General features: G+C 48.8%; 2 protein-coding genes across 7 annotated transcripts in view; one reads left to right on the plus strand and one right to left on the minus strand.

Annotated features, from left to right (window-relative positions):
* Window positions 1–23,168, plus strand: part of LOC146402280 (uncharacterized) — a 73,830-nt gene that overhangs the window by 9,742 nt on the left and 40,920 nt on the right. For 2 of the 3 annotated variants that reach the window (XR_014805859.1, XM_084960236.1), the window contains exons 2-4: window positions 7,257–7,409; window positions 12,591–12,671; window positions 21,707–21,779. Coding sequence is in view for 1 of the 3 variants with exons in the window: in XM_084960236.1 (XP_084816362.1) it covers window positions 7,257–7,409; window positions 12,591–12,671; window positions 21,707–21,779 (307 nt within the window). In the remaining 2 variants the exon portion in view is untranslated. Of the gene's footprint in view, window positions 1–7,256; window positions 7,410–9,511; window positions 9,651–12,590; window positions 12,672–21,706; window positions 21,780–23,168 lie in introns of all 3 variants that reach the window. The other variant, XR_014805860.1, reaches the window with a different exon arrangement.
* The window catches only part of LOC146402281 (liver carboxylesterase-like), a 28,568-nt gene continuing 21,385 nt past the window's right edge, over window positions 15,986–23,168 (minus strand). For 2 of the 4 annotated variants that reach the window (XM_084960222.1, XM_084960221.1), the window contains exons 10-14: window positions 22,781–22,861; window positions 21,944–22,091; window positions 17,952–18,083; window positions 16,644–16,716; window positions 15,986–16,362 (exon numbers count right to left, since the gene is read on the minus strand). In XM_084960222.1, coding sequence (XP_084816348.1) covers window positions 16,179–16,362; window positions 16,644–16,716; window positions 17,952–18,083; window positions 21,944–22,091; window positions 22,781–22,861 — 618 coding nt within the window. In that variant the 3' untranslated portion in view covers window positions 15,986–16,178. Of the gene's footprint in view, window positions 16,363–16,643; window positions 16,717–17,951; window positions 18,084–20,373; window positions 20,962–21,943; window positions 22,092–22,780; window positions 22,862–23,168 lie in introns of those variants that run through there. The other 2 variants (XM_084960224.1, XM_084960223.1) reach the window with 1 other exon arrangement.

Here is a 23,168-nt window from a genome sequence, read left to right on the forward strand (position 1 = left end):
ACAGGCTAGGAGTTCCCTGGTGGCTAAGCAGTTAAGGATCCAGCCCTGTCACTGCTTTGGATAAATTCCATCCCTGGCCTGGGAACTTTCACATGCCATGGGTGCCCCTAAAAAATAAATACATAAAAAACAAAAGACACGATGAACACAAGGGTGCAGCAGGAAACTCAGAATGCATCAGTGCCATCTTATAGATGGAGAGAGTGATTCTAGAGGGAAATGTTTTTGCCCAAGGTCAACTGGTAAATCCCACTCCGGATTCTACCTCCAGCTCCTGAATCCAGAGACACTGCTCTGACGGCCAAGCCCTGACAGCCCAGGCTCCATCTGGGTTTTATCTTCTTCCTGGTGCTGAGGCCAGGAACCGAGGGTAAGAGCAGGCTAAGAACTCCTCCCAAGGAGGAGTGGATTCGTCCCTTACCCGGTTACATCCTGGCACGGCCATATCATTTCCACCTTCAGAAGGTTTATACTGGCTGCCTCCATTTGCTCAGCTTCCTCATCTATCACATGGGCATACTGACACCTACCTAGCAAGGCTTTTGTAGAGATTCGTCCAAGGAACTGGCACAAGCACGTGGCACATCATAAACGCTCAAGATATGAACATTACCCAGAGCATAAGTGGCCACTGCTGCTGTCACCATCTGGCCTTTGCCTCTCAGCCCAGCACCCCACTTCTTCACCCTGGCCAGTGGGGCTTCTGTCCACTTCATCTCTCTTGCAGCTCGTCGTCGCATATTCTTCTGTGAGACCAGATCTTTTGAGGGAGACGTTGACCTTCTGTCTGTATGCACAGGGGAGCAGCTGGGAGGCTGAGAGGCTAGAGCTGGCCTCCCGTTAGGCTGCTTAACCCAACCGAGGCTACTGAGGACGGCCAAGAGAAGCGTCGAGGGCTGGGCATGAACACGGTCCTCAGGCCGCCTGCCCCCTGGGGGTGCGGGACGGGGTCCCAGAGCAGGCGGGACAGGCCTGGGGTGGAAGCTGCCGGGGGACGCGCTTGCGCTCAGGGAGAAAGACCTGTGTGCTCCACGGGAGGGGATCCCGCAGCCTCTGCCCGCAGCCTCTCTCCCTCTGGGGGACCCTGCTCAGAGCCTCCAGCAGGAGCCTCCTCGGGCGGGTTGTGTCTCTCTCTTGCTCCAGAACAGTTCGCCGTGCTCACTTCCAGCCTCAGTCAAGCCTGACTCCTTGGCTTGCAGACCCTCTCGGACCTGACCCTGTCTCTTTCCAGGATGACCTTCCACTCCCCGTTCCTCTTCCCGGTGCAGATATATACCGCATAGTATAAATCTCAATGTCACATCAGCCTGTACAGATACTTTGGATGCCAGCTTCGCAAATGTACATGTGTCTCATGACCTTCATCCTAAGGGATGAAATATCACAGCCTGACATGTAATCCCTGAATTACATTGTAGATTGTCATTTACCCCACTCCTCATCAGGGGTTATTAAGTGTTTTGATGTTTTTAATGATATACTTAGCACTGTGATGAACATCCTGTAGCTACATCTTTACACACACTCGTGACTAGCTTTGGATAAGCTCCAAGCGATGACATTTCTGAACGAAAGCATATGCACCTTTTTAGAAAGGGTCTGGAAAAGCGATGTTTGCACGTTGTAAGTAAGGGCCCAGTTTGGAGAAAGGAATGCACGCCTTCACCCAGATTCCGGTGGAGACCAGTAACCCTGCCACATGGCAGCAATGTTTTCATAATCACTTCTGTGTTGTTGGCTACCTGACGGGTTAGGAAGCAAATGTTTCGTTACCCCAGGCTTTTGCCAGATGTCCTATCATTAACTCATACTGTGTTGAGTGCTCTGTTAGTTCCCTTTTCAGTACTTTTTTCAAAAGCTTTTGAGGCATTAAAAAAATAAAGAACAGCGTTTGCAGACAGGAAAACAGAGAAGTTGTTGGTACCACACCTGTGTTATCGGAGACGGTAAAGTTCTTTACACGGAAGGGATATGATACAAGACAGAACCTTGTGAGAAACACGGGTGCACATAAAAGAAGTGAAGAGCTACAGAAATCTTGACATAAATGTAAAATTTGTTTTTCTTCTTTTCAGTCACTGTCTAAAGCAAGGAGTGTCAATAAAGTGTGTGTTGGGAGCAGAAGTAAAACACGTGGCAGAAATAGCACATGGCAAAAAAGATGGGTAGAGAGCTATTGAAACTACGCTGTTGTAAGGTCCTTACACTTCATGGGACGTGGGATACTGGTCACCTCTGGGTGTCCGTGGGGACTGACTCGAGGGCCCCTGCAGATACCACAACCCGTGAATGCTCATGTCCCTTATATAAAATGGCCTAGAATTTGCATATAACATACACACATCCTCCTGTATACTTCATTTTCTTTTCTTTGAACATTTTTAATCATTTCTTTATATATGTATTTTTTCTACTGTACAGCATGGCGACCCAGTTACACACACACATATGCATTCTTTTTCCTCACATTACGTGTTCCATCATAAGGGACTAGTCAGAGTTCCCAGTGCGACACAGCAGGATCCCATTGCTGATCCATCCTGAAGGCAACATTCTGCATCTATTTCCCCCAAGCTCCCAGTCCCTCCCAGTCCCTCCGCTTCCCCCTTAGCAACCACAAGTCTATTCTCCAAGTCCATGATTTCTTTTCTGTGGAAAGGTTCCTTTGTGCCGTATATTAGATTCCAGATATAGGTGATATCCTGTGGTATTTGTCTTTCTCGTTCTGACTTACCTCACTCAGGATGAGAGTCTCTAGTTCCACCCACGTTGTGGCAAATGGCATTATTTTGTTCTTTTTTGTGGCCGAGTAGTATTCCATGGTGTATGTAAACCACATCTTCCTGATCCAGTCATCTATCAGTGGACATTTGGGTTGACTCCATGTCTTGGCTATTGCGAATAGTGCTGCAATGAACATGCAGATGCACGTGTCTTTTTCAAGTAGAGTTTTGTCCGGATATATGCCCAAGAGTGGGATTGCGGGGTCATATGGTGGTTCTGTGTATAGTTTCCTAAGATACCTCCATACTGTTCTCCACAGTGGTTGTACAGCTTACATTCCCACCAACAGTGCAGGAGGGTTCCCCTTCCTCCACACCCCCTCCAGCATTTGTTATTTGTGGGCTTAGTAACGATGGCCATTCCGACGGGTGTGAGGTGGTATCTCATGGTGGTTTTGACTTGCATTGCTCTAAAAATCAGTGATGTTGAGCACTGTTTCAAGTGCTTGTAGGCCATCCGTATATCTCTTCGGGTCCTTTGCCCATCTTTCAATTGGGCTGTTGGCTTTTTTGCTGTTGAGTTGTATAAGTTGCTTGTACATCCTAGGGATAAAGCCCTTGTCCGTCGCATCGTTTGAAACTGTTTTCTCCCATTCTGTAAGTTGTCTTTTTGTTTTCTCTTTGGTTTCCTTTGCTGTGCAAAAGCTTGTCAGTTCGATTAGGTCCCATGGGTTTATTTTGGCTTTTATTTCTGTTGCTTTGGGAGACTGACCTGAGAAAACATTTGTGGGGCTGATGTCAGAGAATGTTCTGCCTATGTTCTCTTCCAGGAGTTTGATGGTGTCTTGGCTTCTGCTTCAGTCTTGCAGCCATTTTGAGTTTGTTTTGGTGCATGGTGTGAGGGTGTGTTCTAGTTTCGCTGATTTGCGTTCGTTCAGCTGTCCACGTTTCCCAGCGATACTTGCTGAGAAGACTGTCTTTTTCCCATTCTATATTCTTGCCTCTTTTGTCAAAGATTAATTGGCCATAGGTGTCTGGGTTTATTTCTGGGTTCTCGATTCTGTTCCGTTGGTCTGTCTGTTCAGTTCCACACTGGCCTGATTACTGTGGCTTTGTAATGTCGCCTGAAGTCTGGGAGAGAGATGCCTCCTCCTTGGTTTTCGTTCTTCAGAATTTCTTTGGCACTTCTGGGTCTTTTGTGGTTCCATGTAAAGTTTTGGATTGTTTGTTCTAGTTCTGTGAAAAATGTCATGGGTAATTTGGTAGGGATTGCATTGAATCTGCAGATTGCTTTGGGTAGGGTGGCCATTTTTACAATATTAATTTTCGCAACCCAGGAGCATGGAATGTCTTCCCATTTCTTTACATCTTCTTTAATTTCCTCGATTAATGTTTCATGGTTCTCGGCATGTAAGCCCTTTACCTCCTTGGTCAGGTGTATTCCCAGGTGTTTGATTTGTGGGGGTGCCATTTTAAAAGGTATTGTATTTCCGTATTCCTTTTCTAATAGCTCATTGTTCGTAATACAGAAATGTGACTGATTTCTGAATGTTAATCTTATATCCTGCTACTTTGCTGAATGTGTTGATCGGTTCAAGCAGGTTTTTGGGTTGCGTCCTTAGGGTTTTCTCTGTAGAGTATCATGTCATCTGCATACGGTGACAGTTTTACCTCTTCTCTTCCTCTTTGGATGCCTTTTATTTCTTTTGTTTGTCAGATTGCTGTGGCTAGGACTTCCAGTACTATGTGGAATAGCAGTGGTGAGAGTGGGCATCCTCGTCTTGTTCCAGATTTTAGTGGGAAGGCTTTCAGCTTTTCTCCATTGAGTATTATATTTGCTGTGGGTTTGTCATAAATGGCTTTGATTCTGTTAAGGGATGTTCCCTCTATGCCCACTTTGCTAAGAGTTTTTATCATGAGGGATGTTGGACTTTGTCAAATGCTTTTTCTGCATCTATTGAGATGATCCTGTGGTTTTTGTCTTTCCTTTTGTTAATGTGGTGTATGACATTGACTGATTTACGTATGTTGAACCACCCTTCTGAGCCTGGGATGAATCCCACCTGGTCGTGGTGTACGGTCTTTTTCGCATGTTGTTGGATTCGGTTGGCTAAAATTTTGTTGAGAATTCTTGCGACTAAATTCATCGAAGATGTTGGTCGATAGTTTTCTTTTTTGGTGGTATCTTTGTCTGGTTTTGGAATTAGGGTGATGGTGGCGTCATAGAATGTCTTTGGGAGGAGTGTTCCTTCTTCTTCAACCTTTTGCAAAAGTTAAAGGAGGATGGGTATGAGTTCCTCTTTGTATGTTTGGTAGAATTCTCCTGTGAAGCCATCTGGTCCTGGACCTTTATTTGTAGGGAGTGTTTTTACTGACATATTCAATTTCATTTCTGGTGATCGGTCTGTTCAGTTGATCTAATTCTTCTTGATTCAGTTTTGGCAGGCTGTGGGTCTCTAGAAAGATGTCCATTTCTTCTAGGTTGTCGAATTTGTTGGCATATACTTGTTGATAGTATTCTCTTATGGTTTTTTTTTTTTTTTCTTTGTATTTGTGTAGTATCCGTTGTGAGTTCTCTTTTTCATTTCTTATTTTGTTTATTTGGTTTTTTCCTCCCGTCTTCTTGGTGAGTCTAGCCAGAGGTTTGTCTGTTTTGTTTACCTTTTAATTTTTCGACTGTCCCCACAGCTTGCGCAAGTTGCTGGGCCAGGGATCGAAGCCATACCACAGTAGCGACCAGATCACAGCAGTGACAACCCTGGGTCCTGCTGAGCCACCAGGGAACTCCCCTCCTGTTTCCTTTAAATTGTCCCTAGATTACTTATCACCCCTAGCACAAGGTAATGCTATGTACAGAGTTCCTGGTGGGGCAAATCCAAGTTTTGTTTTCTGAAATTTTCTGGAATTTCTTTCAACATTTTTGAGTCGCGGTTTGTTGATTCCCCAGATGCAGGGCCTGTGGAGAGGGAGGGCCGGCTGTATCAGCCCCATAAAAGTCACCACGAGGCCCTAGAAAACGCAGCTAGTAAGTGACAGTCAGGACCACTAAATAACCTACCCTCCAAAATAAAAATACCCCTTTATTTTCAAAATCATTGAGAAGCTCAAGATGGCAACAGCAGATACTAAAGCCACCATGGAGCCTGGAGGCTTCTGAGTACAGTCCTGTGTGACAGCAAAGGTCTCACACTGGGGGGTGGGGTAGGGGGCATGCCTGCAGGTAGTACAGGATGATTGGAGCAGAGATGGGGGTGGATGAGGAGGGGGACTTTGGATTTACCTTGAAGGCAGTGGGAACCACTAGAGGCCTTTAAAGAAGCATGCAGTAGGTGCTCAGTACACTTCCTGATCAACCCACACCATCTGTCTCCTCCATCAGACTGGGAGTTCCTGAGGCCAGGGCTATTGCTCCTTGCTGGAAGAACAATGGGGCTGGTGAAAGAATGAAGGCATGCCTGAGTGAATACATCCATCCCAGATAATGCAACACAAAACCAGATGGGCCTTTTCCTCCACACAAGACCGACTTTTCGCTGCCCCGCTCGGGGAGGGGTCGAGGGTTCAAAGAGGCTCTGAGTCAGGTCCAGAGAAAAGACCCCTGGTCCTCCTGTCTTCCCTCAGCCTCTGCTTGGCAGCAGGAGTGCACGCCGGCGCCCCCTGGTGGCCACGGTGCACACGTTCCCGTTTGATCAGCTGCCTCCATTGCCAAGGTGCCCTGCCAGGCCAGACAAGGGGAGCAGGAGCCTAGAGTGTCTGTATGTGTCTGCTGGGTAAAAACACACCCGCCTGCTCAGCCAGCTAGAGGTGCCTCCATAAATGCCAACCGCAGGTCAGTCTGTCCTCACCTGCAAGACCTGCGTCCGGGCTCCCTATGTATAACCTGCGCCCAAGAGAAAAATGCAGCTCACCCTCCATTACAGAGAAGTCCTTTCTCTGTGGCCGCTCAGACCCTGGTGCTTTCCACAAGGGCTCCTGCCACTGCCAACAGATGATGGAGTCCAGACTGGGCATCCCCGGGCAGGGAGATAAGGACCAGTGTCCTCCCAGTATCTTTCGCATCCTCTCCCTGATTCTGTGCAGGGCAGCGATGTACCCAGTGACAAATTCTTACTCCTACCCCAGACTCTCCAAGACGCAAGGTTACACGGATTCAGGGATTGGCAGTCGCCTGTCCTCCTAAAACATCTATGGTTAATCTTCTTGCCTTTCAGTAGCGAGCCCAGATGGAACCTACACAAAGAACCAGAGAGCATGGGGTTGGGGTGTGTTTGGAAAAAGCCAGCAAAGGCATTTTAACTGAGGTTCAGGAGAGGTCTGTTCAAGATGAGCTCTCCAACTTGGTGATCTAGTGCAAGTCCGTTCCTTCCCAGCACATTGTAAGCACTTTATATTTATATATAAATTCTATAGTAAAGTGTGTGTATGTGTACATAAGAAAATCACATATCCGTTATATATATTTGTACAAGTTGTACATGTGCATATGTAGATAAATAAATTTATTTGCATATGTATTATGTGTTTGTATTGAAGACGGTGTCCGAGCTAGATGAGGACCCACGCCCTTACCAGCTGGACCACGTTAGGACTGGAGCGCTGGGGACCAAAGGACGTAGCACATCAGAGCGGTTAAAACAAACACAGAGCGGAGCCAGACTGCCAAGGTCCATTCCATCTTACCAACTAGTAAGTTCTTTCATCTCCTTGTGTCTCAGTTTCCCCCACTTGTAAGCGGGATGTAATACTACCTCATGGACTCATTAGGAAGATCCACTGAGGTGCAATCGGCAATGCCCCAGAAGTAGTAGCAGGCATAGGATTAGCTAGTGTGTTTGCTGATTGAACATCAGCGCAGGGCGTTGGCCTGGTCCAAGGTGCCGATGATCCAAAGGCCTCAGTCCTCCTGGGAATCCCTGGCTTATGAGACTGCAATGGCCTCATTCCTTCTTTGAACAAAGGCAGGTGCTCCTGAGCCATGCTCCCTTCCAATTCCAAATCTCTGCTGGGAAACTCTGAACACTTACGTGCTTAGCTGATAGCACTAATGTTGGCTCTGACACGCCCTGATCTGACTCTGCAGCTCACCTCAAAGGTCAGAGTTGCAGTATCCTTCCTCGTCTCAAAAACCGGCCCTGCTCTCTCTTTCCTGTCCATTGATAGGGGAATTGTTACTGTCTGTCAAGTGACCGAAGACGGGGGTCAGGTTTCAGTAGCAACTCCCAGGGGAGTTTGGGGGCTCTGGGGCAAGAGCAGAAATGTAGCAGGAAGCTGGGAACGGGCCTGGGGGGGCAGGAGGCAGATGCGGACCGTGGCCTTCAAGTCTGCCCTGGGCTCGCTGTGGCCAGGGGCGGGGCCTGCTCCAGGCCTCTCCTCTTCTGACTCTTCACCGGGCCCTGAAGCTGCAGGAAGTCTGGATGCTGCCCCCCGTATAAGGCCATTCTCTGCACTAGAAACAGTGGATCTAGGGCTCCTGGGTGTGTCCAGGCCACGGGCCTTGCTGGGCCTTCTCCGGGGACAAAGACGGTCTTCCTTGATTTCCTGCAGTCCAATCCCTTACCTTCACGTTAGGCTGGCCCAGCTCAGCCCCTCCAGCCTGAGGCCCGCAGAGCCAGTAGCCGACAGGCAGCACATCAGACGCCAATTAGTTGCAAGCACTTCCAGGAGTCTCTGGTCACCACACTTCTGTCTCCTCTTCCTCTGTGTCAGAGCTGAGGTCAGGGCCTCCCTGAACCCTGGCCCGCTTTGGGGAGCAGCTCCCCCACCAGCAGCCATGGTGGCCTGATTCCGAAGTCTGGCTCTTCCCTTCTTCCCTGTTTCTTCAAACAATGACGACTGTGTATATGGTTCTTTCCCCAACTTCAGTCTGGTAGAAGAGCCCAGACTCACATCGCAATCACTTTCTGCTTAGTAGAAAGGACTGGGAACAGAACTAAACTGTGCTGTGACACGTGAGGGAAAAGGAGCAATCGCCGCACCTATCACTCTCTGTACCATGTTCTCTCCATTCAGCTCCAGGATAAATTTACCAGAGAAACCACAGATACCCAGTTGCATTTGAATTTCAGATAGAACAGGGAAAAAAACTTGGCTTAAGTAACATCCGTGCAGTATTTGGGACCTGCTTAGACCAAAGCAGTGATTCATTGTTTGCTTGGATTCGGGTTTAAATGGGGGCTGATATTCGTTTTCCTGAATTGTCCCCCCTACTCTGGGATGAGTCATGTGGCCTGGGGAGCAGCAGTTTCCTCTGAGTTCCTCTCTAAGGCTGACACTGATGCCTCTGGGGCCTTTGCAGCCAGCCTCCTGTTGAAGGGAGCTCACGCAAAGATGAGCCAGGGTGGAAGAGCTGTGTCTGAGAAGCCACTGGCTCCACTCTGGGATCAGCCAGAGGCTGCCCCTGGAAATGGGAAGCCCCTTTGCATCTCCGGAGGCAAAGGTTCCGGAAGAACCAAGAGGAGCTGAGGCTTTTCCACTCAACACTCAGGGCCCAGCACACACCATAAAACCAGGAGACTCCGACGGCTTCCATGAGCACAGCAAATAGGATGGCCTTCCCGCCCCACGCGTGTCCAGCAGGGTCAGCACGTACATTCCGCCCTGGGGCGTGGACAGAGAGCCTGAAATGGCCCCTGACTGTTGCGTCCATCAACACTGAAATGGCTGAGCAGGAAGATGGTGAGATACCGGGGCTGACTTTGCTCAGAGCAGGAAAGGGAACACGCCAGCTTCCCCCATAACCAGGTGTTGGAGGATGAAAACCTCACCCCTGTTTCTGCTCTCCCTTCCAGGGATCCTAACGGGGAAGGCCTGCCTCTGTGGCCCGCCTATGGTCAGACCGAGGAATACGTGCAGCTGAATTTGGACTTGAGCGCGGGACAGAGACAGAAAGAGCTAGAGCTGGAGTTCTGGACGGGCACCCTCCCCCTGGTGAGGTCCTCGTCCAGGGCGATCCTCGCTCCTCTTTCTTCCTTTATCTTCCGAGTCATCCAGATACAGGGCCCTCTTCCCTCCTTGTTGCTGTCCACACAAAAGCAGCTACTTGAACCTGTTAACGTTGAAGTAGAAGTGTCATATAGAAGCTTGCCTCTTTCATTTAAATCAGGGCTTTTCTAAAACACCTGTAGGTAGAAGACTCACTTGGAGGCCTTTTCCAAAATTCCAATGCCCAAGCAGAATCAGCTTAATGGGACCTGAAAGTCTGTATTTTCAATTATTAGGCACATCATGGACACAACTATTAAAATTGCTTAGTGGTAACAGTGAGGCATAGGTATTTCCCCAGTAGCTAGAGATTATTTTTCAAAAATCAACTCTCGGAGTTCCCATAGGGCCACACTGGGTTAAGACTCCTACTGCACCAGCCCAGGTTGCTGAGGAAGCACAGGTGGGTTTGATCCCTGGCCCGGGAACTTCCCTATCCCTTGGGTAAGTCCATAAAAAAAAAAAAAAAAATCTACTTTCATCTTCCTGATGTGAATACATCCCCATCTCTTTAGCCAAGAGCCTGCTTCTGGACACTTACAGGCATAATTTGATGAGCACTATTGGGAATCAGGACTTTTCCTTTTTTTTTTTTTTTCCTTTTTATGGCCGCAGCTGCGGAATACAGAATTTCCAGGGCTAGGGGTGGAATCAGAGCTGAAGCTGCCGGCCTACACCACAGCTAGAGCAACACGGGATCCGAGCCACCTCTGTGAGCTATGCCGTGGTTCATGGCAACGCTGGATCCTTAACCTACTGAGCGAGGCCAGGGATCGAACTGCATCCTCATGGATACTAATCCGGTTCTAAACTTGCAGAGCCACAATGGTAACACCAGTTTTACATTTTACAGTTACTTCCAGAGTCTAGTTTTGCAGGAAAAATGGGTTTGGCCAAACACCAGGCCCCTTTTAAACTGTTCTCCTTATGTTCTGCAAGTGTACTTCTCTACAGAGTCGTCACCTCATAGTCGTCAGCACATGTACCTATACTTCACAATCATCCCTCTTTTCCAGCATTGTAAAAAAAAAAAAAAAAACATTATTTTCTATTGTACACAAGCAATTTCCTTTTTTTCAGAAAATCTGAAAACACACACACACACACAGGCTCAAAGGTTTTTTTTAATGATTTTTATTTTTTCCATTATAGCTGGTTTACAGTGTTCTGCAGACTTGAACTTGAATCACTAGATAAACCCAAGCAAAACACTACACCAAATCAGTAGCTGCCTGTGAGTTTCCTTGCATCCAGCAGAAGGCAGCATTGTAAAAGAGGGGCCAGTGCCTCTCTCTGAGTCCTCAGAGGTGTTAGCGATGTGACACTGCAGAACTTAGAAAGAAAAGAAAAGCGATCAAAAGCGTTGAATTACAAACCAACACCAGTAATCATTGTCCCTTTCCCTGTATCATTTGGAAAGGGAACCATACAATCCATTACTCCAAAAATCTGACTGAAATGACTAAACTCACCGGCAGAACAGAATTTGGGGCCAGCAGGTTTTTTCTTTCCTGTTTTTCCCACTTTCCCATCAGGTCCCTAGGAGCCCACCTCAGCGGGACAGAGAGTAGTTCCTTCCCCTGTGGGTCCCTGTTCTTTCTGCTCTTCCCTCAGTGGCCCTTGGGACTCTGGACCTTTCTGCCTGACCCCGGAAGTCCAGTTCTCCTTGCCTCTCAGCCTCTGGCCTCGGCTGCAAGTCACAGGCTTCCCCTCCTGGCAGAGCTGGGACAAGGTGGGGCAGGGGGGGCTCAGGCTCTGCCCCTGGGAAGCTGGCCTGCCTGGCGCTGCCCCAGGTGACAGGTGGACAAGATGCACCTCCCTCCCCACAGCTGAGCCAGACCCAGCCCGTCGTGGCCCTTGTGCTCTGCTAGGGATTCGTAAGCGGAGAGAGAAAAACCTGCCTTGTCACTTGACTGTGTTCAAATACAAGGGAATTCTGGGGCAGAGTAATTACGGTGCTCCCTGGGTGGGTTAGAGTTCCAACGGGAGCTAAGGGTAGGAGAGCAGGATGAAGGCAGCAAAGCCGGGCCATGAATGTTAAGGATGGGGTGGGAGGGGCCCTGCCGCCGGGCAGCATGGCTGGTACTGTCAGGGTTGCTGGAGCCCAACTTGGAGGCTTAGGGAACAGCTTTTATACCTTGACCTGTAGGAAACACATCTCTCTCTCTCACTCTGTCTAACAGGGGGATGATTGGTAAAAGGTGAATTTATTCACCCATCCACCCTTCAATCCGTCCATTCATCTGTTGTCTATCACCTACTATCTATATATGCATCTATCTGTCTGTCTGTCTGTCTGTCTGTCTGCCTGTCCGTCTGTCTTTCCATCTATCTAATCTATCTGTCTACCTATATACCTACCTATTATCTGTCTATCTGGGAACCTTTATGTAGTTACCCTTGAGGCATATTTGCCTCCTGGACTTTTCATGTACAGGAGCCCATGTATTCAATCGCTGCTTTAGGTAAACTTAAGTAGGATTTCTCTAGCGCATGCAGTAGAGTCCTGATTAAATAACTTTGCGTTTGACTATTTACTTTCTATTCTATTTCTGTAATTTATTATACTCCTCAGTAACATTCTCCTGTAAAACTCTGTCTTCTCTAATAGGTAATAAGTGCGTAAGACCTGGTAGAAACTTTTGAGTTTTTAAAGTGAATATGATATCCAAATACGTAAACGTATATATACATGTATAAAGTACATGTGAAGTGTCTTGATGAATATTCAAATACTCCAGTTTTTGAGTTAAGTGAATATAGTGCAAAGGAAGTATACATATATATGTAGTGAGTGTGTGTGTGTGTGTGTGTGTGTGTGTGTGTGTGTGTGTGTGTATTGATGCATATTCACTAACTGACCCCACCTGTGTACTCCGTATCCAGATCAGGACGCAGAAGGTGATCAGCATCCAAGAAACTAGCGGAGCTCAGCCCCAACCCTGTCCTGCCCACCCACCCACTGTGGTAAGTACTCTCTGAACTTCTGCAGCATCTTTGAGTTTTCTGGCTGTTGTACTTCATAGCGACAGCGCTGTGTCCTCTTGCACTTGGCTTTTTTCTCTCAGCGTCGTGTTAACGATGCTCATCCCTGCCGTGTGTGCCTGTGGTTTGTTCATCTTGCTGCACCCTCCTGGCCGTAATGCGTTCGTTCTATGGTTGTCGGGCATTTGGGTGGTTTCCAGTTTCAGGTTATTATGAGTAGTGTGGCCATGAATGTTCTAGAGCTTTGCTGATCACATGCGTCACTTCTCGTGGATATTTACTAAGATTGGCTTTCACGGATCACGTGTGCCAGCATACATCACTTCAGTAAACACTCCAAAAGGCTCCCAAAGCAGTTGTACAAATGTTCCCTCCTACCAGCAGAGTAAAGAGATTTCCAGCAGCTCCGTGTTGTTGTCATCACTTGGTATTTTCTGAAAGGCTACTACGCATTTATTCTTTTTTTAGCTTATAGTTGGTTTACAGTGTGTGTCCATCTCTGCCCTACAGCACAGTGACCCAGTCGTGTGTGTGTGTGTGTGCGTGTGCGTGTGTGTGTGTGTGTGTGTGTGTGTGTGTGTGTGCATATATGCATTCTTTTTCTCACACTGTCTTCCATGTTCTATCCCAAGAGATTGGATATAGTTCCCTGTGCTCTGCAGTAGGACCTCGTTGCTTATCCATTCTAAATGGATAAATGTAATAGTTCGCGTCGACTAACCCCAAACTCCCAGTCCATCCGCCTTTGGCAACCATCAGTCTGTCCTCTGTGTCTGTGATTATGTTTCTGATTTTGTAGATAGGTTCATTTGTGACATAGTTTAGATTCCACATGTAAGTAATACCATGTGGTATTTGACCTCTTTCTGACTTACTTCACTTGGTATGATAATCTCTAGTTGCATCGATGTTGCTGCAAAAGGCATGAATTCATCCTTTTTATGGCTGAGGAGTATTCCACTGTATGTATGTACCAGATCTTCCTAATCCGTTCTTTTTGTTTGTTGGTTTGTTTGTCGTTTTGTCTTTTTGCCATTTCTAGGGCCGCTTCTGCGGCATATGGAGGGTCCCAGGCTAGGGGTCGAATCGGAGCAGTAGCCGCCGGCCTACACCAGAGCCGCAGTAACGCGGGAGCCGAGCCGCGTCTGCCACCTACACCACAGCTCGTGGCAACGCCGGATCCTTCACCCACTGCGCAAGGCCAGGGCTGGAACCCGCAACCTCATGGTTCCTAGTCGGATTCGTTAACCACTGAGCCACGACGGGAACTCCCTTCCTAATGCGTTCTATGGATTGTTTTGGCTATTGTGAAGAGTGCTGCTATGAACATAGGGGCGCTTCTGTCCTTTTGAGTGCAAGTTTTCTCCGGATGTGTACCCAGGAGTGGGACTGCAGGATCCTATGGTGGTTCTGTATTTAGTTTTCCGAGGAACCTTCATACCATTTTCCATGGTGGTTGTACCAAATTACATTCCCACCAACAGTGTAGGAGGGTTCCCTTTTCTCCACACCATCTCCAGCATTTGCTATTTATAGGCGTAAGAGCGATAGCCATACTGACCAAGGTGAGGTGGGACCTCAAAATAGTTTTGATTTGCATTTCTCTCTAATAATCAGCGGTATTGAGCATCTCCTCATATGCCTATTGGCTATCCTATGTCTTCTTTGGAGAAGTGTCCGTTTGTGTCTTGTGCCCACTTTCCGATTGGGTTGTTTGTTATTTTGTGGTTGAGTTGTGTGTATTGTTTGCATATTTTGGAGATTAGACCCTTTGAAGTTATTTTGCCTCTCTGATAATATTTTTTTTTAATTTCAAACATTTCCATTTGCATCTTTCTTATAGTTTTTCTCTCTCTTTGTGCAGAAATTAAACCAAGGGTTCACGAAAGTTTTCCCCATAGGTGTTTCGATTCCTCGTCTGTGAGTTCTCACACCTGGGCTATTTTTGAAACTGGTTCAGTTGATTGTGTTGTCTCTTCGTAGGGTTTTTTTGGTTTCCTGCATTTTTGAATGTTTGTGATGTTGGACGAGGGCTACAGGGTCGCCCTCAGCATCATGGGTACGAGAGTAGAAGCTGATGTAAATGGCAAGTGAGACAGGAAAGGGGCCTGCCTTTCATTCTGCTTAGACTGATAGTATGTGTCTGTGTCTGTGTCTGTGTGTGTGTGTGTTGGGGGGTTTTAGTTAATTGTGTGAGGGATAAGCAAAGCTTGAATTTTGTTGCTGCTGTGGTTATCATGGCTTCAGCCCTTGCTTCAGATCCTTCAGTATTACCTTGTGCTGTGGGGACTAGGGCTTGCTGAAAGCTTTGCTCAGAATCCCTGTTTCACTCTCAGCTTTAGGCCCGCCCTGTGCACCTGTGCCTCAGGGAGGGTCTCTGTCCACACGTTCTCCCTCCCCCAGTGCGGGGGTTTCTGATGCTCAGTCCTCGGTGTTGGAATCCAGGGGTGGTTTCTCTGGTCCTGGTCCAGCCTCCACCTTAGGCAGGCCCTGTGTGCCTTGCTCACAGAGATTCCGATTTTCAAAGAAATCCTACTCACACGCAGGGTGATTCCATCTCCTGCCTGAAGCCAGTGTTCACACCCCCGCTCTCCTCCCAAGGGCCTGTCTTCCCTGAGATTTCAGGGAAAGTGTTGGCCTTGCACCTTCTTTGAATGATTGAGAAAAAGCCATGGTAGTGGGAATAATCCAGGTTTTTCTTGCAGAAAGGGTGGGAGTAACACGCGCAGAGCTTTCAGTAATCCCAGGAGAAGCCGCAAGTCGCCCCATGCATTCTGAAAGAGGCAGTTGCTAGTGACACTTAGGGACTCACTCCAAGGTGGGTCCAAGTGCCTGGACCTGATGTCGACTAGGCTGCAGAAAGGGTGCAGATGAGCTGTTGGAGTACAAGGCCTCGGAGGAGGGCCTGGAAGGATAATGCGTAGGTTGAAGGAGAAAGAATTCTAGGCCTGTGGAAGGGTCAGTAAGGGCCACAGCACTGAGCACAGTGTCGCCGGGGCGAGGCCCCTTCTTTCCCGCTCCAGGGACATCCTCAGTCGGTGCCACCTCCGTCTCTCCAGGAAGCTGCCCGGGAGGAGAGGGACACTGCACTCTGAGCACCCACACCCTCTTGTTGGACTTGTTGAGGGTCCAGGGCCATGGAGCAGACACAGAGCCCCGCTTGGCAGCTCCCAGGGGACAGCCTGCTGGACTCTGCCTGTCCAGAGTCGCCTTGCTGTCAATGGTGCCCTCAGTCTTCATCCTTCCCTCCCCCTAGAGAGAATGACTTAATTCCAGCCCGAGTCTGAGACACCGACTTGGTCTCCAAAAGAACATTTATTTCTAAAATTGAGGCCGCAGCTACAGAAATTCCCCCTCCCTGATCTCCGCCACTCCCACCCGCTAATTCCCCAGCCTCCACAAGAAGATACCTCCTGGCCCATCAACGCCTTCGGTAGACTGCTCCTGCCTGCGGTCCCACAAGCCCTCAAGGTCAGCCGAGCCTCCCCTTCACAGCTCAGCATGCTTTATCTTGGGTGGCTTCTTTGCTGCCTCCTTGGACAGGAGATCGTTCCAGAAGGCCACTTCTTCACCTTTCAGCCTCTTGGCTGCCTGGGTGTTGACGCCGATCTGAAGGTACCCTTCTTCCTGGTCGTACATCGGCCAATGGGGCAGCCCCTCCCCATTGGGGTTCCTGAGAGCAGAATCAAACAGAAATTGCCCAAAGCGACTGTGTCATCCCAGCAACCCTCTGAGGTTGTCAGGGACCCCGTGGCTTCAGCCTCTGCCAAGAGTCTCTAGTGCCCGCAGAGACAGAAGGCGCCCCACCTCCTGGGCAGCCTGTCCTTTGAGGGAGCTCTCGTGTCAGAGGTCACAGGGCCCGGAGTTTGCCCATCACACGGTGAACGTTCCTCCGCGCGACCGTGCTCTTCCCTGCCCCTTCCCAACTCCGCCCCATTTTTGCCCCCGGCTCACCCACTGCGAGCAAAGTTGGCCCAGAATTTCATCACCATCTTGCTGAGACTGACCTCCTCTTCTGGGGCATCGCCTGTGGGGAGGAGACGCAGCCCTCGCTACTCAAAGTGTGGTTCGCGGGCCGTCACAGCACTTGAGAGCGGGTTAGACGTTCAGAAACTGAGCCCTTACCCCAGACCTACTGAGTCAAAACCTGCCTGATAAGAAGACCTTCACATGCACTTTCAGCTCGACAGTTACCGACCAAGGCAGGGCTCAGGCCAGCAACTGGCTGCCTTGGTCTTTTGTGCCCACTGTGCGGCCCTCCCCCTGAGGTCACAGGGCCACACCCCAGGATTTTCATTATCATAGCCCCACCTAACAAGATGCTCTCCTCAGTCATTTTTCAAGTTCCTTCATCCATACACACTTTCATAGAATCTGGAAAATAATCAAGGAGTTCCCGTTGTGGTGCAGTGGTTAACGAATCCGACTAGGAACCATGAGGTTGTGGGTTCGATCCCTGGCCTTGCTGAGTGGGTTGGGGACCCGGTGTTGCTGTGAGCTGTGGTGTAGGTTGCAGATGCGGCTCGGATCCCACGTTGCTGTGGCTCTCTCTGGTGCAGGCCGGCAGCTACAGCTCCGATTAGACCCCTACCTGGGAACCTCCACATGTCGCGAGAGCGGCCCTAGGAATGACAAAAAGAGAAAAAAGACAAAAATAATAATAATAATAATCAAGCTGCAAGGTCCCCAAAGGGTCACCCAACCAGGACATGCCCAGAGCCACTGGGTGTCATGAACATCCCAGTGGTGTGTCACACACAAGTTGTCTGTAACTACTGAGTCAAGGCATTGAGAACATTTGTTAAGGGAATTCTTTAAAATATTACAGTGCTAAATATTTATTAATTTTAAAAGATGTGATTTTTAGATGGATGATTGGATACACAGGCCCGCATTAGCCCTGATTCCGGGTTAACTGCAGTTCTAACCTTATTCTCACTCACATTCCGATTTGCTCTTGTGAGTGGGCAGTGAGTCCTGCCTTTCTAGCCCTTGAGCGCCCCCTGCAGGTGGCCCCCTACCTATCTTATTGAGGCTGGATTCTTGGAGTGGCCATGAATGAGGGAGGGCACAAGGATACACCTCCTCCATCACGCACATGAGACCAAGAGAAAGGTTGGGCGCCTTTGTCGTTCAATGCCTTTAAGATGGATTCAGGAAACTAAGACCTGGAAAGAAGGAGGAACTTGCCCAAGGCCACGAGACCAAGACTTGAACCCAGATCTCCTAACTCCAAGGTTGTGGTCACCAAAGGGCCATCACCTTTTAACAGTGGAAAACCAAAGACGGAGAAGATCTCATCCCCGTGGTCCCCGATCACCGTCTTGGGTTTCTTGTCCGATGAGAAGCTTGGGCGATACTGAAACTCATACATGTAGGTGGGGGCTCCTGCATCTGAAAGACATGGATTCACGCACAGTGCATGTCAGCAGACACACACCTGGATGGTGTCAGGGTCTCCCAGGGGCCGTGAGCAGCCAGGAAATTGGGGGAGTTCCTGGTCCTGAGTGAACAACAGCAGTATTAAGAGCAGCTGCCCATTGTGCGTAGCAGCTGTGAGCTGGACCCTGTGTGTCCCTGCGTGTCCCTGCAGCAAGTCCCTGGCCACCAGCCCAATAGAGAAGCAGAGTTTTGGGAAAGTTCTGTGCCTTGCTTAAGGGCATGTAGGTTGGGAGGCTGCACCTGGATTTGAGCCAGGTTATTTATTTGGCGAAAAAACAAGTGAGTGAGGATCGAATGGATGAATGCATGTGGAAACCTTGGGTAGATCCGTTCGAAACAACCGTCATCATAGCGACTCCGGGTCAATTTACTTAAGCTCCTTCCGATGGATTCACACACAGGGACTTCTACATACACACACCCTTCACTGTATTGCACTGATGTCAGGCTAGCGTTTGGTCCCTCGGAGAATATCTGCCACCCAAAGATACCTTCTGTTCTGCCCCGTTTTGGAGCGTTTCCATGGTTGTTCACACCTATTCTAACAAGGGGAACAAATTCGATTGAATGCAAGCTGCTGGTCTGAAAGTGCAACACTTAAAGACAAACCTGTGCAGAAAGGGCCACTCTGTCTCTTGTGTCTCAGGAAACCGTAATTCAGCATTGCCTTTTTCTCTGTCATCTGTCCTGTCTTTCCTTCCGCTTGGCCCAGGGAGTGTTAAGGCCGTGACACATGGGAGAGGAGCCGAGAAGGGGGATGGTGCTCTCTCCCCCTCTCCCCTGCCCTGGCTCTCACCACCCCATGTCCAAGCCCCCAGAGGATGTCACTGCTGATGCTGCAGCACAGGTGCCCATCCTGCTCCTGCGGGCCTACCTTGTGGGCCACCCGCCTGGGGAGCTCCACACTGTGCATGGGTCACGATGCCCACGGCGAGTGACTGACAGGGGCAGGGGCAGGCCCCAAGTCAGACCGGTGGGGAAATGTTACAACGTCCCCCCCGCCTTGGGCATCCTATCAAATTTGGAAAATGCCGGAAAACGGAAAATGAACGAAAATATTGTGTAAGTTACTTCGTATGACTCTCACGAGTTCTCCGTATCATTAAATATCCGCTCACTAATATTCTAACAATGTACACCTTCCCAACAAGAGGATGGAGAAGAGCTTATTTAATTGCCTCCCTCACTGCCTGTTGGTTTTTCAAGATAAATGTTGTTTGAAAGAACCAGTCCTTCTGTGACTAGATAATCTACGTGTTCCACAGCAGCTTCAAGGTCAAGCAGGACTCTCTGAAAGGGGGTGGTGGTGGTGGATGAACTTTGCCCGTGCCACGCACAGTGTTAGAAAGGAACTCAGATCCCAACGGTAGAGGACAGACCTTCTGTGTCAGAGGGAACTTATTTTTGGCAGCATGCTCCTCTTCCTTTTGCTCCTCCTCCTCCTCTGTATTCTGTCTGACTTACACCACTGATTGTTTTGTGTGCGTGTCTCTTTAGGGCCGCACCCTCAGCATATGGAGGCTACCGGGTTAGGGGGCAAATGGGAGCTGTAGACACTGACCTACACCACCGCCACGGCAACACAGGATCTGAGCCGCGTCAGCAACCTACACCACAGTGCACGGCAGTGCTGGATCCTTAACCCACCGAGAGAGGGCAGGGATCTAACCTGCGTCCTCCAGGGTGCTAGTCAGATTCGTTTCCTCTGCGCCACGACGGGCACTCCCAAACCACTGATATTTCTAAACTCCTACAATCACACTTTTTCGAAGGAATGTAGGTCACAGATTTTGATAATAATTAGGAACAACAACAGAAGCAGAGGGAAGGAGAGAGCTAGTAACCAAAAATATGCAAATTAAAATAGTATGATATTCTCTCTCTCTCTCTCTCTTTTTTTTTTTTTTTTTTTTTGGTGAGAAAGTGCTGAAGAAACTGGCCTCACTATTTTTATTTTGTTTTTTTTTTTAATTTTCCCACTATTATTATTTTGTAGTCTTAATATCCCACTTGAGCGAATTAAGAAATCCACGTTCTTAGAACATTGGAAAGCAATTTCAGCACATGTTTGAAGTATTTCAAAATACTGCCACAGTGTAGCCTAATACTTTCACTTCTGAAAACCAGTCTTGAGAAAATATTTAGAGACGTGGGTAAAGGTTTATGCACATAAGGCTGAGCAGCATGTTCTCCGTAGCATCGACCTTTGAGCAGCGACATTAAATGTTCAAGAGGGCAGGAATGCCAAATACATTTTAATCGCTCATTCCATGAAATAAGAAATATGTTCAATGATTTTTACGGATTTTTAAGGAAATGCCCATTGTATGGTGTTCTCTGAACAAGAACATAACATGGAATTAATTTTTACGTTACGCATAAGACCTGGAAAGCCCATTAGAAGACAAAAATTTAGAGCAGGTACGTCTAAAGGAGGAATTATGAGTGAGATCTAGTTTCTGAACGCAGTGTCATGAGAGAGCAGATGAGTAAAACCCAAGCCCAGGATGGTGGGAACCGCAGGCAATGCAGAAGAGGGAACCACAAATCAGACATGTAGGAAGAAGCAAGATCAAGTTTATGAAAGAACAGATTTGACCCCAGGCAGCCCCTGGCAGAAGAGCTTCCTGAGGAGCTTGGGAGCAGGACGTGGTAACCAGCACCTGTACGTGACTGTGCTGAACGCTTGGGCACATACTAGGTCAGCTGTAGATAGGTTTTAATTATGCTTCCAAGGATCTGAATTGTACAACTCTTTCGGTATGTTTAGAGAGAGAGTTCTGGAGCAGAGATCCGTTTCCTGGCTTGCAGACCAGGTGAAGGAGGGCTCCTAGAAAAGGAAGGGTCCTGTGAGGACCTCAGCAAGGCCCCCCAAAGGGACACCTCCTCTCCAGGTGACTCATCCGCCCCTGACCTCCCACCCCCACAGCCCTGGGTGAGGTTGGAAGGTGCTGGGAGACCCAGCTCACACTGGGATGGAAGGAGGCCGGCTGCAGACACCAGCATTCTCCAGACCATGGGCGCCACACAATCCCTGCTCACTCAATTCAGCCTTTTTGGTCCCAGACAGTACTTCGGATCCTATCCTTGGCCACACTCCACCCCAGGTCCGTTGATTAGCAGACTAGTTTGCAGCTAGCCCTGACCTCGGACACCTTCCAAGACAAAACTTCCCGTATCTTCCCGGTGGCCCCGCAGATCACGGTAATTCAGGTGAGGAGCCTGGGGCAGATGCTGTTGGGGCCTGACCACAGCCCCTCTTCAGAGCAGGCCAGCCTGACTTGCCTCCAGCATCTGTAGCTCTTTGTCTGAGGCCTTTGGCCACCAGAGACCGCTCTGCCCAGACACTTAGCAACACCTTGGGGACTGCCTTCAACCAGTGACTTGTCCAAGGAGGAGGAGAACTAGCCCAGCTCTCCCACCTCTCCCTCGGGATAACCCTGAGACCTGTCTTCTGCTGGTTCCCAGAGCCCCCCAGCCCCAGGTGTCAGCAGTGATGCCAGCTTGACAGTGCAGTGTGGGTTGGCTTCCTCTCCTTTACATCACTAATCTACTCTTCTAATGGTGTTTTCTAGGATCACCTCTCAAATAAACCCCTTGCCTTTGGATCCTCTTCTGGGAGTCTTTTTCTGATGGAAACCAAAATAGGTGAGTGCCTTGCCCCGCCCCCCCGCAACCCAGGGCAAATTCGGTCAGCCTCAGATGCATGACCTCAGCAGTTTCCACCTAGGTGTTTATGCTGAGGGCTGGGCAGGACAGTCAGGGAAGCTGGCAAGGCCGTGTCCCTCTCCTGTCCAGTGTCTGGGACTCACCTCTGTGTTGACGGGCCACCGTCACAGATGGGACACCAAACACCACATCCCCCATCAAGTCCAGGAACAGGTCTTTCTTTTTGACGGGGTCGTCTGTCCCCCCCAAATACTTGTCAGTGGCCACTGGAGTCAGTTCCTCAGGGATGTTCTGAAATAAATCGAGAGGGAAAGTGACCACTGTTAAAATGAAATACAACGCGGAGACCAGACTGAAGAACGACCTGTGTAGACAAAACCATATCAGCCATGTGAACAAAACAAACTCAAGCTTGTTTCATGCACATGAGCAAAGCTCAGCTTAGGTAATTTTTTGCAAATGCCTCTAACAATCACAAAATAAAGTCAACTCCCTAAAATGGTATGAGATAATCTCTTTTTTAACCAATCCTTGCCATCTGGAAACCTCTACTCTAAGAAGCGATCACTGGAAAGTTTAACAACGTTCTCGTTTCCACTTTATAAGCCATCCTGCCACTTCAGACCCCCAGCTTCATATCAGTCTTTGAAGTTGGAAGCTCTTGGGTCACAAACTATTTTTATATGTACAATAAACTCTTACTAAACCTATTTGTTGACTTAGTGGCTTTAGTTTTGGCATTTCTGGAGTTTGATTCACCACCCCTGGTGAGTGACCCTCCTCATGTTAATGGTGAACCTCCTGAGACCTGTGCAAACTGCCCCCCTCTGTCTACACAGGAGGAGTGATGGGGAAAGGAAAAAGAATCAGGCAGAACCCTCTGATCCCAGTCCACATTCTTCCAACAGTTACTCTGAAAGTGGGAAAATCTCCTGCCCCTCGTTGGGGCTCAGCCAATTCCCAGATTCCTAGACTCTTACAGCGATGGGGTAGGACTTCCACAGGAGTGACGTGGCCGTCTTCTGGTCCAGCTTGCCTTCAGAGAGGGGGAAGCCCATCATCTGTTAAAACAAAGGGTGAGCAATGGTGAATCATCAGGAACTGGCAGGAAGAACCAAAGTGACCAGGGGACCAAACCAATGCAGGCTGAAGGTCCCTTTGTTATCTTGACTGGCATGGATCTTTGGCAAAATCAAGAAGTCAAGTGGGCTTTCTTTCTAGAGATCAAAGCATGCAAAGAAGACGGTGTCATTGTTAAGCGTCCCAGTCCTTTGAGATACTCACACCTCAGTGAGATGAGTGGGAGGTTGTGTGAGGTTTTATGGAGAAACTAGGAAAGCACCAAGCCCAGGGGGAGGGGCTGAGGGT

The sequence above is a fragment of the Sus scrofa genome, chromosome 6 (assembly GCF_054392235.1).
Source record: "Sus scrofa isolate SSC_HxYL_T2T_F1_AM1 chromosome 6, Sscrofa_HxYL_maternal_Yorkshire_Landrace_v2.0, whole genome shotgun sequence".
Classification (NCBI taxonomy): Eukaryota; Metazoa; Chordata; class Mammalia; order Artiodactyla; family Suidae; genus Sus; species Sus scrofa.